Genomic DNA, 16,958 nt, shown 5'->3' with positions numbered 1-16,958 from the left:
AGCACAAGCACAGTCGCAGGCACAGGCATGTAATGTACATTGAGGCAGGCCTGTCCAGCCTGCTAACGTACTAGCTAGGTTCTGCCGTACCTTCCTTCCCCAGGCAAGCCACAACGGCCAGGGAGGGGGACGAACGAGTGCCGGACACACAGGCCACCAAGGGGTAGTTTCGCGGACGCGATGCTACTGTACATTCAGAAGGTTTCTCGCTTGGTCCGTCCGTAGTGACCTGCCCAGCTGGCAAGTGCGGCTGGTGGAGGGGGGATGACTGAGTCTCTCCAGACCCTGAGTCTCTCCAGACCCTGAGTCTCTCCAGACCCTGAGTCTCTGGTTTGTGGCTGGTGAGCAAGATCCATGACATTTTCACATCACAACATGATCCGTGTTCAAAGCCCACTCGAGTCCGAAGTCCGAGTCCGACCCCTAGCCAGGAGGCGTCGCGCGACTCTTTTTTGCCTTTGTCCGCGCATTTCTCAGGGAAAACTCTCTCCTGGACGCCGGCTACAGCCGCAGCATGATCTTGCCTCCCTGGGCGCTTCGCTTGTTGAGTTGGTGCACAAAGAGAAGCAAAAGTACCCCATCACCACGCGGCAGGAAAGAGGTGGAGTCAGGAAATTGCCATGGCATCATGGCACCGTGTCGTTGCAACCCTCGAGTCGCGGGGAATACTGTGCGATGTACCTAGGGACCTTGATTACCTTCACACCACATATACCGCGCACATGTGGCTCAAGATAGGTGTACCGTGGAGGCAGGTACGTACCTTCGGATCCAGTGATACCAATGCCGGTGGGTAAGGGCCCGTTAGTGCTTCCGCCTTCCGTTGATTCTCTTGTCATCCGTCTTCCGTGTCGGCCTTCCGAAAGGTCCAACCCTCAGCCTCCAACTTCCTGACTCCTTCATGACAGCTGAAGCAGGAACGCACGATTCACGCGTGTTGCGCCTTCTCGTCCCATGTCCAAGAGTCCCCATCCCTCGGACGATTGAGTATTGGAGATAGGATAAGCCGGCAGGCGAAGGCAAGGGCCGACGAGGTCTGGTCCATGGCTGTTGCCTCCTCCTTTCCGCCCCCTGTGGCCCTATGAGTGATGACTGCAATCCTTCGAAGCAGGAGAGTGGAGGGGGGTGCTCCTTCTTCTGGTCACTCCACTGTCCACCTGCTCCTCGCCCAGCCAGCACTCCAGCACTCCAGCACTAGAAACAGATGCTCGTCCGGCTCCATCTTCCTCCAGCTAACTCCGGAGCTTGTTCCAGGCTCACAGGCTCCTCCATGCTCCATCACATCACACACCCCATCTCCCATCCTCCACTTCTCGGCACCTAGCTCCTATCGCACGCACCATCGGTTTTTTTTTTCTATGGTTTTTTTGGTTTGCATGCGACACTGTCCGTTTCCACCCTTGAATCTGTCGCCTTTCGCCTCGCGCCCGTGGCCCCGACGTCCCCGATCCGATCCCAGTTGCGGCCCACGTCTCTCAAGCGCCCTGAAGACATAGCCCGTGGCTCCGAGCATGTAACCAAGCCCCATCCCAGGCTCCAATACCCCCGTGGATATCTCTCCACGGCCAAGAATCATGAGGCCTCGAGACCCCATTCGCAGCCCCACCATGACTCGAAATCCTAAAGACATCATGGCAAACCCGACTCGGGCGACACTGGAGGTGGTGCTTGACATGTATCACTCAACGTAGGGCAGGCAGCTTTGGGGACTGACCTGACGATATGTGGTCACCGCACTGAACACGCTTTCGCCCCCCCCCCCCTTGCCCCACGGACTCACCATACTTTCTGCCTCGGCGGTGACACTAGTCTTTGGCGCCAACGACGATGGTGAACGGCGGCGTCGACGGTGGCATGCCAGCGTCCCACCAGCCCACGTTCCTCTCCATGACTTTCGCAGACGGTTCCTCGTGTCAATTGTTGTTCAGTTCAGCAGCCATGTCCCGACACCAGCGGGCTAGAGTCGGTCAGAGCAACCATCAAGCAATCGCGTCCAGCCCTCGTGGAGTCCGAGCTAACCACGTTGCCCGTTGGCCGGGGCCCGGATCGACGCCTGAACGAGATGAGACATGGCTGAGCGACATGTTTTTCCTTTCTCTCTACTCAACGATCGTCAATACGACGGGAGCAGACGAGACAACCGTATCGGCCTCGTCACGCAGCCATGCCACGAGCACATTTCGGACCAGTTGCCAAGAATGGGAGATAAGTTGGCGGCAGGCATGCGGCGCGCGCGAGTGCCATGGACTCCCAAGTCAGCATCATGCCATTCTTCCACCACCTGTTCCACGTCCAGGGAATGTCGCGATGGCTATGGCCCACCGAGCAGCATCCGATGGACAACCCCTCTCACGCGGGTGTCTGTCCCTTGCTGCTGCCCCCCCCCGGTTGTCGCCACAGGTGAGGGTCTTCCCCCTCTGGTGACCAGTTGCCAACGGCTCTCCAACACTCCGCTAGCGTCGCGGCATCCCCGGCGTGTCTTCGTCAGCAGACTCCGCCGCCCGCCGCTGGCCATTCCCATGAGGAGAGCGTGCTTCGTGGATGTTAGGCAAGCCGACAGCAAAAAAAAAAAATCCAAACAGAAAAAGATTCACAAGTAAGAAGACGAGCCTGAACTGTAGAATGGCCCCCTTCCGACTGTTCTCAACAGCAACTGGCCCGGACCAGGTACAGAGCGGCCGAATGCCGAGATTTGAGGAGACTATGTGGCCAGTACCCGCCACAAGAAATCATGACAGGACAAGGCAAGCCACACACACGCCTTGGACAGTTTAGCCAAATATACAGGTGGCACTATGGCCTCAGAAGTCACCACGCGGACATGAAGTACCTCCACAGTGCACCCAGGGCTGTGGGATCGCCCTAACCTCGACAGTGCCGGGCGCATCTCGCTAGCTCCTACTATCAATGCAAGGTGTCGGGGTTTCCACTCACACCACCCGCGCACCCTCTGTCTGAACATTTGGTCTGGGCAATGGCTCAGGACTCTCTTCAGGGGCTGGGCGCTGGCTGGCCTGGCCTGGGTCTCGCTGGCACAGGCACAGGCACAGGCATAATAAGCGATGGCATGGCGCTCTCGAAGCCTCGCCCTGCACCTGCACCAGAAAGGCAGGTCGAGGGAGGGCGAAAGGGTACTTTTGGCTCTGGCAGCGCCACAAGCGTTGTTGTGCTGGGCACCCCGGCCGCCCGTGATGCGATACCCATTACACAACGGTGCGTCCCCCAGCGCACATCATCACCACAGCTTTGTTCGTCTGATGTCCTCTCCCCTCAGCCACGGTATCGGGTCTATTCTGTGCGAGGGTAAAATGCCTGACACCCGAATCGCAACCCCGCGCCGACGGCTGCTGCATCACTGGACCGCCAACCGGACCCGAATTTGCCCTTGACACTGCTGGGTCGGTACCATCTCTGGCAACCATTTCGTTGAGGCGCTCTTTGTCTCGCAATGTGAGCCCCCCCCCCTCCTCAGCTCAGCTGCCTGTCGACTATCAACCATTGCAGCTCTCAAAAGGATCAGTCCCCTTGCTTGCGTGGCTCAGAGAGGCCGGCTGTCTCGATGCGTCACCATCTTCTTCTAGACGCGAGCGCAAGGCCATGCTTCCAAACTGTTCGCCTACCGCAAATGAATGTGAACCCCTGGCCCGCCCGGCGCGCGTGTGCACCGTACCTGAACAGCCGCCTCCAGGTTGCTCCGTCCCCTCGTAAGATTGATGCCGTCATTCAACGCACTTTCAGCATAACCGCCCAATAGTCTGGCCTCTCGATGGCATGTTTTGTACGCTGGCATGCCTGCACGCTTGGCACGTTCTTTCGCCTCGTTTGTTCTCTCACCTGCCTTCCCCGTCTTATCCTTCCCGTCTTCAAGGATGCCCTGGCTCGGCTGCGAGCCCCCGGCGGCCCCATGTCGCAGCATCTGACTCCCTGGTCTCTATCACACTCTGTCGCAGAAACCACATGGGAGAACGTGCTCTGCGGCCAAGACACACGCACATGAGCAACCAGCAAGTTGTCTGTCAGCTCGCTTGCCCGATGCCGAGGATGGTGCTCGCCCACGATGGCTTGGGTTCGTCGCGGGAAAGAAGCGTTATTTTCTCACATCGCCCCGACCGGGCGCGCACCTCCTCAGATCGTAGATGGCCGCCGCCTGGAACGACGAACACCTTAACGCACGACTGGGCTTGTGGACTTGAGCCAAAGGATTCTGCCCCTCCGGGATCTAGTCACACTATTGGTCCGGTCGCTCTGGATCGGGCATGACATTGAGCAGAGTTGTCGAAAGTCCGCTAGAGCTTGATTAGCCCTCCTTCTGAACTCACCCCCGCCGAGGGCCGTCCCCATAGCGAAGCGGCCACCAGGGGGGGGTGTCGGCAACACTATGATCTATTGCACGTGTGCGCGCCTAGAAGGCGGTACTTCGCTCCCGTCGTGTGCGGAGGAGCGCACTTGCAGCACTTTATCGGTGCCTCTTCCCGGCTGCCATCCCCCCCCCCCCTTCTCCCTCTACCCACCCCCAAGTCTAATGAAGCCAAGCCCAATCCAGGCTGTTGGTCCCTTTAGTCTCCATCTGGCGACTCGGGGTATCTTTACGTTACTCGTTTCCCTGTGAGGCCTGCCAAGGGGTTCGCTTGGTACATGTATACATAATGGAGACTGGTGGCTGTACCATATGCCGTTTCGCGCTGCCTGTTCCTTCTGGTCTTTTGAAAAAGCCACCGGACCCCCTCGCACACTTGACTTGGACCACAGCCTCTTCTTTCTTGACCTCGACTTCCTCCCTCTTCAGATCCAAGGAAAGACTTGCGAGTTTCTGCCCTCCTTCCTCTTCTTCGGAGCGCACTCACAAGAGCAGCCATCGTCTCGCTCCCATCGTACACATCAACCTTTGGCTGGAGGCACTCTTATTGCACGACCTCTTACAGAATCACCCGCCGCCACTTCCTAGCCAGTCTTCACCAGCGTCTCACACAACACTGCTCTTGTACATCAACAGGTACAGGCATTCTTGACTCTGAGCTCTGCATCAACGCGGGTCCCATCTGCCACCGTCGTCGCCTGCTTCCCGAGTGGTCCCGAGATCTCCTCTCGACTCAGAAGAACCCAGACTCTGTCCAAGGGATGCCCCGCCGCTTTTGACCACACATACTCTCAACTTATTACTCTCTCAATGGGGATATCAGCTTTGGAACTTCACCCTCACCTGGCCGCCCCGGACACGCCTCCTGAACTGGTGAGCCCGTCCTCGTCCTCCTACTCCTCAAGACCGTCGCCGCCGGCAGACCTTCAGTCGTGGGCCTCTACCACCACCGCTCCCGTCTCTCCGCCAATGTCCAACTATGAGCGGAGTCCGGCCGCCAACGGCTCGTCACACGTCAAGGCTGTAGATGACCACCATCGCAGTCGTCCGGAGCCTCTTCAGGCCCCCCTTCGGCAACAACTGCCTTCTCTGAGCAGCCTGTTCGGACCTCCATCATCCATTCGCCCGTTGCATTCGCCCATTTCTGACAGGCCGTCGCACTACCCGGCCACCTCGCCCCTGGATCGTCCTCGTGTGTCTTCGGCTCATGGCGACAGGCCATATCAGACATCTTACTTCCCCTCCGCCGGCTCTCCCTCCATCTCACAACCTCGCACCACATACGACGCTAGATATGACCAAGAACGGGCGTCATTGCACGCACTGACCCGGTCGCTATCGGGCTCTGACTCTTCCAGGTCCAAGGAGACCGATCATCGAACGCATGATGCGCGAACTGACAGCGAACTCGGCGGCAGGTGGTCGATTCATCAAGAGGCTGCGAGGCACGAGTATTCCTTGGGTAGCAGGGAAAGCCACGGCGCGCTGAGATCGCCGCACGACCGCGCGCCGTTCCAGTTCACCGGGGTCAAGGACTACGGATCGAGTCTTCGCGACCAGCGCCCGGCTCCGGTGCCGGCGCTGGCTCAACCGACTGTGGCCGCCAGCACTGTCACATCCGAGGGGCTTCCGTCCAAGGATGGTCTGGGACCCAAGATCTGGACCGGCACGCATTTCCTCCCACGTTTTGTGCGCGCTGCTGAGGTGCCAGGCGAAGGACCGTGCTACTTCTACGACGATGGAAGCCACTGCAAGACGGTGATTGACGGCGAGGCCGTCAACCCGCACTGGGGTGTGACCAAGGCTGGAAAGCCTAGGAAGAGGTTGGCAATCGCTTGCATCACATGTCGGGAGAAGAAGATCAAATGCGACCCCGACTTTCCTCGGTGCGTTCAGTGCGAGAAGTTTGGACGTGTGTGCAAGTTCAAGAATGCGTAAGTTGCTCCCCCGTCGCGCATTTGTCGGTCGAACCATGGCTGACCTGGAGTTTTCCTGTACAGACCAAGGGGAGGGCACAACACATCACCGTCAACACCACCAGCTGAGCCGGAAGACTTGCGCCGCCACCCGCATAGCGCAAGTGAGCTCGTTCGGCCCGGAAGCAACTCGAGCGCCTCGGTGTCGCCGCGCACGACGATTCGTCAGGCCAGTCCCGAGCCTCCCATGTCGCACAAGCGCATGCGCCTGGGCTTTGACAGCTACTCTTCCACGGCCGCGGATGCACCATCCATGGCTCACACTCCGGACACTGGCAAGTCGAACGCATCATGGCAGCACCGGCCGGTTATTGAGCTGCCTCGGATTCATGAAGAGTTGCTCAACAGGACGTGGCAGCCTGAACCGTACGCATCCGAACATCGAATTCGCCACTAGGAGAGGGGCAGGGTTCCTTCCGGCCCTAGACCTGCCTACCTCCGCATAGCGTGTACAGAAGGGTGCGGTGTGTGTGTCACCGAGTGACAGGGGCTGAGGAAAAGCGACAGAGATGGGGGAGAGGTTGGAGGGATGACATTGTGATTTTACTTTGCATAGCATGGCGCTTGGGGGGGTCTTGATTTTCAACACATCTGATGGCCTTTTTCTGTTTTCATACTTTCATAATGTTTACACAGACTACAGCATTTGGAGGACAGACAATGATTGTTGGTGAAGGCGACGGGGGCGAGATGTGTCAATATACGAGCAGCACGAAGCAGCAGCATCGTTCGCGGGCAGCAGCATTATTTTTATTCCTTCTCATCCACGTGCGAAGACGACACAAAACTTTATACATACACACACACACACACACATATACACCCTTGTACATGAGGACACGGTATATAGTTCCAGAAGCAAAGAAGCACATGCCAGCCGGTTACCGCCGGCCGACGTGATGCTATAAACAACAACACGAAGAAGACGAAGAAGGTTCGCTTGCCTGTTCACTACCACTGTTTTGGCAGGAGATAAAAAAGAAGGATTTGAGCCCCTTGTCTCGATCGAGCAATGTGTGCATCTGTCGGTTCGGCGCAGGGTAACCTTGCAGGGGGTAAGGGGGAGGGGGGGGCACAGGGGAAGGGGGTGTTCAAGCCTTCAGGGAAGCAGAACCGGGGATGGCCCGGTGCACATGAACCGCAATGGGTAAGACCGAGCGAGAGTTGGACAGTGCTCTCAGGTCGTAACGATGGACCGGCCGGGCTCGAGGAAGAAGGGGGGGGCATGCAGCTCGGTAAACCCATCTGACGGCGGGGAACAAGGGGAGGAATCGAAGGCGCGCCGAGAGAAGGGCCAGGGGGGAGGGGTTTAGATGGAGATGGAGATGGGCCACAGTCAAGGAGAGATTGAGAGAGAGAGAGAGAGAGAGAGAGAGAGAGAGAGAGAGAGATAAAAAAAAAATGGATTTCGCCAAGGGCAGATCGAAAGGCGAAGGATTCCTGTTGGCGCGGTTCGTCGTATTGGTATGCCGCGGCGAAAGAGGGCATAAGAATCGAGCTCTCGGGTGTGGTGTGGAGGGCTCGGCAGGTGGACATGTGCCTACCCTTGGTACATACAGGCCTGTACCGGTTTGGTTCGAGGTGACTGTAGGTGCCTCCGAGTGGATTGGCAGGCGGGAAGACAACCGGGGCCGCCTAGGAGATTAATGGGCTTGCAGATACGCAGCGTGTGTGTGTGTGTCGGGTCAGGTCAGGTAGGCGGACGGCATGTTCAGGTGCAGAGGAGTATGGCCGTGTCTGTGTGTGTGTGTGTGTGCTTTCAGCCTGACTGGTAAATCAGCTTTGATGAAAATTGGATGGATGCAACACACATGGTCAGCCAGATCTTGGGTCCCGAGGCGGAGTTCCGGGAGACGGCAAACCGGCCCGTGTGCGACGTGAGGGCTCGAGGCTGAGGTAAGTTTGCAGGCTGCAGGGGGGGGGGGGGGGACGGCTGATGAAGTAAGCAGAGCCAGGGTGCTGCAACTCCGACTTCGGATCCGACGGTGGGTGGGTCGTGCTTACCCGGCGGGGGGGAGATCAGGACTCCGGGGGAGGAAGGGGCGATACAGGGCAGTCTGTGGGCCGCTGGGGCTACAGCAGCTACAGCAGCTACAGCAGCTACAGCAGCTACAGCAGCTGTGGACTGTCTTGTGCCACAGTGACACAAGCCCGGTGCCTGTGCCACAGGGCCAGTGCCACACCCTGACGCGTCTGGCTCGTCTCGTCTGCACCTTTCGGCACTTCAGTCGTCGTCACCCAGTATCGGCATCTCATCCCGACTTCCCTGAGAGCACCAACATGACTCTGCCTCTCTCTCGCTTCCTCACTTCTCGTCATTATCCGTTCAGATTAAATCATGTTCTGCCGTCCAGTGGCAGCCGCAGCACGGCGCCTCGCGCCTGAGAGACGCGCCGTCTGCGTCTCTGCCGCGCGCCAGCATGTCCTCCATGCATCATCTGCAGCATCAGCAGCCTCGTCATCATCGTCTTCGTCGTCGTCTTCTTCTTCTTCTTCTCCTTCAGCATCCTCCACCTCTCGGCCAAAAGCCAGGCCGTCGAGGCCAGCGGCGTCAGCGCCAGACCCCCCCTTCGCCACGGTACCGACGTGCCCGGCGCCGACATGTAGCTGCGCACCCACGCCGCCGGGTCTCGACATTGACCACACGAGCCCCCTCAACGGCGTCATCTCGGGGTACGCGGAGCAAGTGCTCGTGTGCACGGGGCGCGACGACTGGGCGTCGCGTATCGAGGAGGAGGATAGCGGCGACAACCTCGCCGCCGACCTGAAGGAGCTCTTTGGCAGGGGCGGGGCCTACAGCGATGTGAGTTGTTCTTTTTACTTTTCCTCTTTTTTCTCTCTTTTTTCTCGCTAGTCTCTTTTTTGCTCTTTGTCTTATCTTTGTCTTCTGAGGGCATGCCGGCAGAGACCCTGTCTTGGTGCGGTTGCGATCCGCTTGCCATGTGGAAATCTTCCTCTGTCTTTTACAGTATGCAACTTCCTTCGTCTTGTCAAGTATGAAACATGCAGTGTACCCGAGACTGACGGTAAATCGCGCGCGCGCCTTGGCCCTCCAACAGCCCTTTCACAACGTCTCGGTGCTCAACGCGTCGTTTCCGTCGTCAACGCCCCGCCGCAGGGCCGAGCTCCAGACCACGTCGGCCTACCTGCTCCCCAGCTTCAAGTATGTGCCCTTCCTGCCGCGCGTGTCCTTTGAGAGCGTCCAGGCGCTGGCCAAGGGCTACCTCCTGCCCGAGGCCCTGCATCCCGTGCACGACGGCCTGTCGCCGGTGCACCGCGACCGCTTGCTGCGGAAGGAGGCCTACCGCGAGATGCTGTACGGCGTGCAGGACGTGCAGGACGTCCTCGTGCTCATCTGCGGCCATGGCGGGCGGGATGCGCGGTGTGGTATCACAGGGCCCGTGCTGCGGAGCGAATTCGAGACGCAGCTCGACGCGGCCGACGTGCATGTCCTGAAGGGGGAGGTCGAGGGCGACGTCGAGGAGAACCAGGGGCGGAGGCTCGAGGAGGGGGCCACTGCGCGCGACGGCGGCGGCGAGGGGGCGCCACAGAGGGGTGCGGCAGCGGCGCGAGTCGGCCTCATTAGCCATATTGGCGGCCACAAATTTGCCGGCAACGTCATCGTCTACGTGCCGCCGGGTATGAAGGCGCAGGACGGGACCGAGCATGGCCTTGCGGGCAAGGGCATCTGGTACGGTCGCGTGGAGCCGCGGCACGTCGAGGGCATCGTCAAGGAGACCATCCTGGGGGGGCGTGTCATTGCTGACATGTTCCGCGGCGGCATCGATCAGCAGAGGAAGATCCTCAGGATGTAGACGGCAGGCTGTCCGGGCGGACCAGGTGTGTGTAAAGATGGAAGTCCGGCACTCTTCCGGTTGTACTTCTAAAATGCATCGCGGTCACTCGCGCGCCGAGTCGGTGGTGTGTCTGAGCATCATTGGGATGAAGTGCATGCGTGTGGTTGGTCTTGGCTCTTGCTGACGCCAAACCGGTTGTGTACCGTGAAGATTCGGGCTCGAGAGGTCAGATTTCTTTTGCCTTTTTTTCACATGTCTGACCACCGGTCCAAGAATCGATGCTGCCCTGTCTTAGTGTGATTCTCATGCAAACGCGGCCAGTCCATGGATCTCTTCAGCGGAGGTCGGGGTCAGACCTTGTTCACGACCTGTCCCATGCTGCAATAAAGTTCGTCATCCAAGTGAGTCACGAGGAACTGGCAAACTGGTGACCGGGACTTTGCGACACGACATACCCTCCATCATGATGCCTGTTTCTTACACAGATCATAACTTGTTTGATACCATTGATCCGATGCTTTGCTCCCGGTACGCTATCCTCGTTGCAGGAGCCGCGCATATTTGCTATTGACTTGCAATGGGAAAAAGGCCGGCCTTGAGCGCAGGAGTCGAGAGTCTACCCGGGCAAATTCAACTAAATAGCCTAATAAAGCCATAATACTGACAGGACACCATCTAGCGAGACTGACTGAATACGAGTTCTGCTCTTTATCGTCAGGTCCATCCCCGACCCGCGACAAAGCGGAATCTGGTCACCTGGTGCCCAGGTAGAGGGTCAAGAGAGGTGTCCCACTGCATCGATCAAACAGCGAGGCTAGATCCTCTGAGCTCAGCGATGGCGTTCAAGATATTGTGCCGAAAGGGGAGCTCAGGGGCATCACGCTCTCACGTGATCACGTGTCATGTGGAGACTGCCGATGAGACGGACACTCAGATCTCGGAACACGACTCTCATCAATGCCAAGCTCTGAAGTTTTGGCCATCTCAAGTTCTTCACGACCCTTGCCATACTTGGCGAGATCAAAATCGATAAACATGCTTCCAGATCGGAGCCTTTCCATTCGGGGAGTCTTGACACTCACGAGAACATTGACGCAGACTTCTCCCTCATCATCATCAACGATAAGACTCTGCAGCACGAGACTCAGACCAAGGCCAACATCTCCTCGCCAAGTGGGACGCTTCTCAACCACTCCTCGAACCCATGCGACCACGTCCACCTCGATCGCCTCACAAACACCAAGCGCAACTCCTCCGCCGCGCCGCTCGGCCACATCCAAGCTACTGGCTTTCACCCTCATCACCGCCTCAGCCATCTACTATCTCACCACTGACGACGCAGCACCGTCGTCAGCTCACATATTCAACGACCACCGCTTCACCCCCTTCACTCTGGTAGACCGCGAACCTGTATCAGCGACCTCTTTCGTCCTCACCCTGCACCCCGCCACCACCACCCTCCCGCCATCTGAGGTAGCCGCCCAGCTCGCTGCCCCCTGGACAGCAAACGACCTCTGGTCCCTCGAAGTCAAGCAGCCCCAGTTGCAGATCGCCCGCGAGTACACGCCGCTCCCCAATGCCCCCCCGGGTGCCCTGCGCTTCCTCGTGCGCGCCATCAACGGCGGCGAAGTCTCGACTTATCTGAGCCGCCTGCCCCTCGGCGCCACCATCGACCTCCGCGGACCCCACGGCAGCTTCGATCTCCAAGCCCGCCTCCGTCCCGAGGGCCGCCTCGTCTTTCTCGCAGGCGGCACCGGCATCGCCTCCGCCCTGCAAGCCGCACATTCCGTCCTCGACCGCACCGACAGCCGTCACCCGGCCGTGACCATCCTATGGGCCGTCCGCGCCCGTGACGAGATCCAGGCCACCCAGGCCGCAGCAGCAGCAGCAGCAGCAGGACCAGCCTCACCGCGCCGCCCCTGGTGGAACCCCTTCCGCGCCGCGGCCCCCGAGCCCGAGCTCCTGACCCCAGACATCGCCGCCCCAACCCAGACGACCCGCGACCTCCTGGCCCTGCAGTCCCGCCACCCTTCCCTCCACGTCCACTTCTTCGTCGACGGCGACACGCCGCCCCTCGCCGCCGCCGCCCTCGCCGCCACCCTCCGCGCCGCGCCGCCGGCATCGCACAACGACACGTGCGCCCTGCACGCGCAGACGAGGCACGTGGCCGTCGCCGACGGCGGGCCCAACGCCGGGACGCGGTCTCGTTTCCCCGCCGGCGCGTGCGCGTGCGCGGGCGCGGGTGCAGGTGCAGATGCGGGTGCGTCGCCGCCGGGGAAGAACCTGCTGCTCGTGTCGGGGCCCGACGGCTTCGTCGCGGCGTTGGCGGGCGCCAAGCCGTGGAGGGGCGGCGGACAGGTGCAGGGGCGTGTCGGCGGGGTGCTGGGCGAGCTGGAGAGGAGGGAGGGGGGGTTGCTGCGGGATTGGCTCGTGTTGAAGCTTTGAGGGGATGTCCTGCCGTGTAACGTCTAGGAAACCTTGTGTACCGTAAAAGAGCCGTGTGGCTGATTTACATGATGGAGGCTACACAGCTTATAGCATACAGCGGGTTGAGATGACCATGGGATAGGTGGACAAGCACGGCGAAGAGCAGACGCAAGTCCACCAGAAAGACAATGCTCATCAGTAACATTCATTGACCATGCGAACGCCGTATAGCTGATGCAACGCGGCCTTGACCGACTCTAGTATTCATCCCGCCGTAACGCCTGACCCGAAGAACAGCCTTCTTTTCCCCCCTCCTCATCATGTGCTCTGTACCTTCCTGTACGACGGCGGCTTCAGCGCGCGCCCGATCAACTTGGCCGCGTAGGGAGGGATGAGCGATATGGCCCCGATGGCGAGGACGCGCCAGTAAAACCCACTGCGACTGTCAGCGATCATGCCTGGGGAGAAACTCGGACGAGGGATCCGACTTACAGCGTGAGCAGGAATTCCAGCTCAAAGTAGTCGCCCAGGAACGGGATCGACGCGGCAAACATCATGAATGTCCCGACAATCGACACAATCATGACGGGGTGCCACGTCGTGATCTCCATGGCCACCATGAGCAGCTCGTTGAGCACCAGCACCGTGTACGAGACGGCGACCATCCTCGGCCCGTGGACCTCGGTGAGGATTTGCGAAAGACCCTGAATGACACAGCCTTGGTACACCGATACGAGGACCCAGATGAGGAACGTGCGGTACGAGAGGGAGCGGCCCGAGGTCAGCTCCTTGTAGAGCTCTGGGTAGAGGTTGGCTAGGTTCTCGTCCACGTCCTTGTCCAGCACCAGCGACAACACGGGGAACGCCGTGTACACTGTGGCGTACCCCACGAGAAGCCAATCCTAGTCTTCGTCAGCTCGCACAAACCTTGCCCAAGCAACGCCTACGCCGACATACCTTGTAGAGACCTTGTGGCTCAAACTTGATCGCGATGCTGTACATGGTCTGGCACACCGCAATGATGAGGCCGCGGTGGATGACGAACTGCGCCAGCTTTGCACTCCGCTTGTAGCTGTTCCGGCCGTGCCAGACAAGCAGCTTGGTGAGGTAGTGGAACTGCTCAATGGAAAAGTCGGCCGCCAGGCTCGCCTGTCGGCCCTCCTTGCCGACGATGCCGACACCCACGTCGGCCGCCTGAATCATGGAGACGTCGTTGCCGCCGTCTCCGATGCAGCAGACGCGCTTCTTGGTGTACTCCTTGATGAGCGTCGCAACCTCGGCCTTTTGCGTCGGAGAGCATCGACACGCCACGACGGTCGGGAGCTGGACCGCCACCGAGATGAACTCGATGCGGAAATGCGTCAGGAACAGCAGCAGACTCTCGCCGTCGACCAACAGACACGCGTCCGTCTTGCTGCGAAGGAAATCCAAATGGTCCTGTGCGTTGTCCTTCCTCTTGAGCTTGGACACGGTGTAAATGTACTGACCCCTGGCCACGAGGCGCGAGCTGACGGCCACACAGCGTGCCGTCTCCACCTTGTCACCTGTGAGCATCCAAATCTTGACGCCCGCGTTTCGGAGCAGCTCGAGAGACGGCTTGACATCCTTCTGCAGCTTGTCCTCGACACCGGTGACGCCGAGCAAATCGAGATCCCGCTCGAGGTACTGCGACACAACCTTCTGCATGTTGGCGTCACGGCCCGTGATGGCGAGCGCGGCTTCCTGGTGGCTTCTTGAAAACTCTCTGTACTGCTCATAAGACAGGCGTCGCCGGCCAACAACCAGCGTACGTAGGCCTTCGCGGGCCATGTTGGCCGTCTCTTCGTCGAGCCAGTCATTCTCCGCCACAATGGACGTCATGACGGTATCGGCGCCCTTTTGGTAGAACCAAATCTCTCCGCTGCTCAAGTCGGGAGGGCTCGACTGTTTCGTCTCGTAAAATTGTACGATGATACCCATCCGCTTGCCCTCGGAGGTAAAGGGGAACACGTCTAGGATGCGCACCTGGACCGTGGGGCGTCCTGTTTCTGCGTACTCCAGGATCATACCGGTGCGATCGCGGTGGACAAGACGAAGTCCCACTGACTCTGTCCAGCGCACAATGGCAATCTCGTCGGGCGAAGAGGCCTGGTACGATGTGATTGTCTTGCCATCTTCCTCCTCCGTTGTGGGGGTGACGTTGTGGCAGAGCGCCAGCGCGAGCACGACATCCCTCACACGAGAACCAATCTCTCGACGTGTACGGGTGGTGCCCACGCTGGCGGTACTCGCAAAAGTTGACGAAGGGGTGATGAGCATCTTCTGAGAGGCTGGATCCACTGTCGATTGGATGTGGAAACCTTGCTTGACGTAGGCAACAACTTCGTCCATGGCTTCGTTGGCGTACGACACGGTACCGACGTGGATTTTCTTCATCTCCATCTCATTCTGCGTCAGCGTGCCCGTCTTGTCGCTGAGCAGATACTCAATGCGACCCAAATCTTCTGGAATCGTGCTGGTGCGCACCACTGTCCCCGGTATGCCGGAATCGCGATGGATGAACCAGGAGTACGCACTCTTGCCCATGTCGAGGTTGACGCGCAAGCTGATGGGCACGATGGTCGAGAAGAGAACCAGGTACCTCATGATCTTGATGTACCAACGGTTTTCTTCGGTATTCTCGAAACCCAAAAGAGCAACCAGAATCACCGACAGCGCCAGGGTGAGGGCGCACAGAATCTTGGTCAACGAGTTGATTTCATTCTCAAGCAGTCCTGTCTTGGACCTTGAAGGTGCCGTCGAGAGAGCCGACCTTGTCTGCGTGCCCGTATACATGATGACGGCCAGGGTTGTTGCCTGGGACGCAATCACTGTGTTGGCCCAAGCTGTATTGTCGATAGACAAGGGTGCCGTGGTACCCACGTCCGCGCCAAAGCCAGGGTCGGCAGAAGTGTTCTGCGCGTCCTCCCTCGTCGGCAACAGCTCGAGCGCACCCATAAATTCGTTGACCTTGCGATCAGGCTTACCACCAGTCACTCGCAGTCGAACTAGCTCCTCAGTCGGGAGGTTTTGGGTCAAAGGGGAAGACAGGCGCAGCTTCCAATCTGTCTCTCCGTCCAACTGATCTGTCCGGATGAAGGTTTCGCCGTTGGAGCCGCTGGCATCTTCGGCCTTGTTCTCCACGTCTTTGCCTTTGCTAGGCGTTGCTGGTGCGGCATCGTCAAAGGCATCCACCAGCAGCGATTCTTCCTCTACGGGGGCCTCCTCTTCCTCGACCTGGGCGGACTCTGCTGTGATACATTTGAGAATGACAACGTCGGCGGGAACCCGCTGTCCCTTGCTCAGCTTCAAGACATCACCGACCTTGAGATCGCGTGATTTACAGGGCATTTCGTACACTGATGACGTCGGACCCGTACGTGGGCCATCGCCCTCCATGCGCTCTTCCTCTTCACGGATGTCTGAGAGCCTGTCGGCCGTCTTGACCAGCTTCTTCCCCCGCCTCTTGGTCGACTCTGACTTGAGCCTCTTGTGAGGGCGCAGCCCGGGAGCCAAGGCCCGGCCCGGCTCGTCAAAGCGAAGGACAGTGTATGCCTCGGCGTTGGCCTCATTGTCTCGCCGCCTGCGTTCGATGTCGTCGTACGCCTCCTTTCCCATGGTGATCATCAGAACAAAGGCTAGGGGCGCAACGTAGGTTGTCAGGTAGCCGATACGCAGCGCCGGAATGGCCTGGGACAGGGCCACCAGCAAGAAGTACATGTTGAAGAAGAAGGAGAATTCGTTGTACAGCGTGACGGGGAGAAACGAGAGGGCGGTGTATTTGGCGTTTGATATCAGATTTGGCGGGAACTTGGTCGATTGTAAAGACCCCACGGCAATGTGTCGCGCGGCGGAAGGGTCATCCTCCTCCTCCTCTGCTTCTCCAGAATCGTCCTTGACTGAACCAGGGGCTCCACTGCCGCCCATGAAGCTCCCAAGTTTCAGGCTGGAGCCGAGGGCAGCCAGGCGTCCCAGGCCTTCTTGCGCCGAGGAGCGACGTCGAGATCGCGGCTGGGACCGTCCCGACAGCAGAGGCGCATCATCACCGGAGGCTCGACTGCCATCGGCGGACTGCGAAGTGGACCGCCTGTGGCCACCACCCAGCAGAGACTGGGAATCGTCGGCGGCGCCATCTCTGTCCTGGCCGAGCTCGCCGTACCCCCTACTCCTGTTCCCACGTCGCAGGCCACCCATGCGGAGGTTGCGGAGGGCTATCCTCGGTGAACGCGATTCTCCCGTGTCGCGGGCGTGTCTGGCTTGGGCGGAGCCGCGTTGGGACGTGGTGGCAGGGTCGAGCTCCTGAATGTCGAGGTCGAGGTCTGAATCGGAATCATTCGGCGAATCTGGCGGCTCCGCAGGACGATATGAAGAGTTGGGAGGCAT

At 59.3% G+C, this 16,958-nt stretch overlaps 4 protein-coding genes across 4 annotated transcripts; 3 read left to right on the top strand and 1 right to left on the bottom strand.

Moving 5' to 3' along the window:
* Positions 1–5,167: 5,167 nt before the first annotated feature.
* D7B24_007110 (uncharacterized protein) lies at positions 5,168–6,730 on the top strand (the record flags this gene model as incomplete). Its single annotated transcript, XM_028641225.1, has 2 exons — positions 5,168–6,291; positions 6,358–6,730. The coding sequence occupies 2 exons, from the start codon at positions 5,168–5,170 to the stop codon at positions 6,728–6,730; spliced, it is 1,497 nt and encodes a 498-aa protein (XP_028494779.1).
* Positions 6,731–8,144: 1,414 nt separating this feature from the next.
* On the top strand, positions 8,145–10,148 carry D7B24_007109 (uncharacterized protein; the record flags this gene model as incomplete). Its single annotated transcript, XM_028641224.1, has 4 exons — positions 8,145–8,210; positions 8,283–8,322; positions 8,880–9,136; positions 9,393–10,148. 4 exons carry the CDS (start codon positions 8,145–8,147, stop codon positions 10,146–10,148), a joined length of 1,119 nt encoding a protein of 372 aa, XP_028494778.1.
* A 1,017-nt stretch (positions 10,149–11,165) lies between these two features.
* On the top strand, positions 11,166–12,575 carry D7B24_007108 (uncharacterized protein; the record flags this gene model as incomplete). Its single annotated transcript, XM_028641223.1, has 1 exon — positions 11,166–12,575. The coding sequence occupies one exon, from the start codon at positions 11,166–11,168 to the stop codon at positions 12,573–12,575; it is 1,410 nt and encodes a 469-aa protein (XP_028494777.1).
* A 300-nt stretch (positions 12,576–12,875) lies between these two features.
* NEO1 (putative aminophospholipid-translocase) lies at positions 12,876–16,958 on the bottom strand (the record flags this gene model as incomplete). Its single annotated transcript, XM_028641222.1, has 3 exons — positions 12,876–12,993; positions 13,050–13,459; positions 13,515–16,958. 3 exons carry the CDS (start codon positions 16,956–16,958, stop codon positions 12,876–12,878), a joined length of 3,972 nt encoding a protein of 1,323 aa, XP_028494776.1.

Source organism: Verticillium nonalfalfae, assembly GCF_003724135.2.
Source record: "Verticillium nonalfalfae strain VnAa140/NRRL 66861 chromosome Unknown scaffold_54, whole genome shotgun sequence".
NCBI lineage: Eukaryota > Fungi > Ascomycota > Sordariomycetes > Glomerellales > Plectosphaerellaceae > Verticillium > Verticillium nonalfalfae.
The sequence above is the reverse complement of the archived record's forward strand: the minus strand, read 5'-3'. Positions and strand labels throughout refer to the sequence as shown.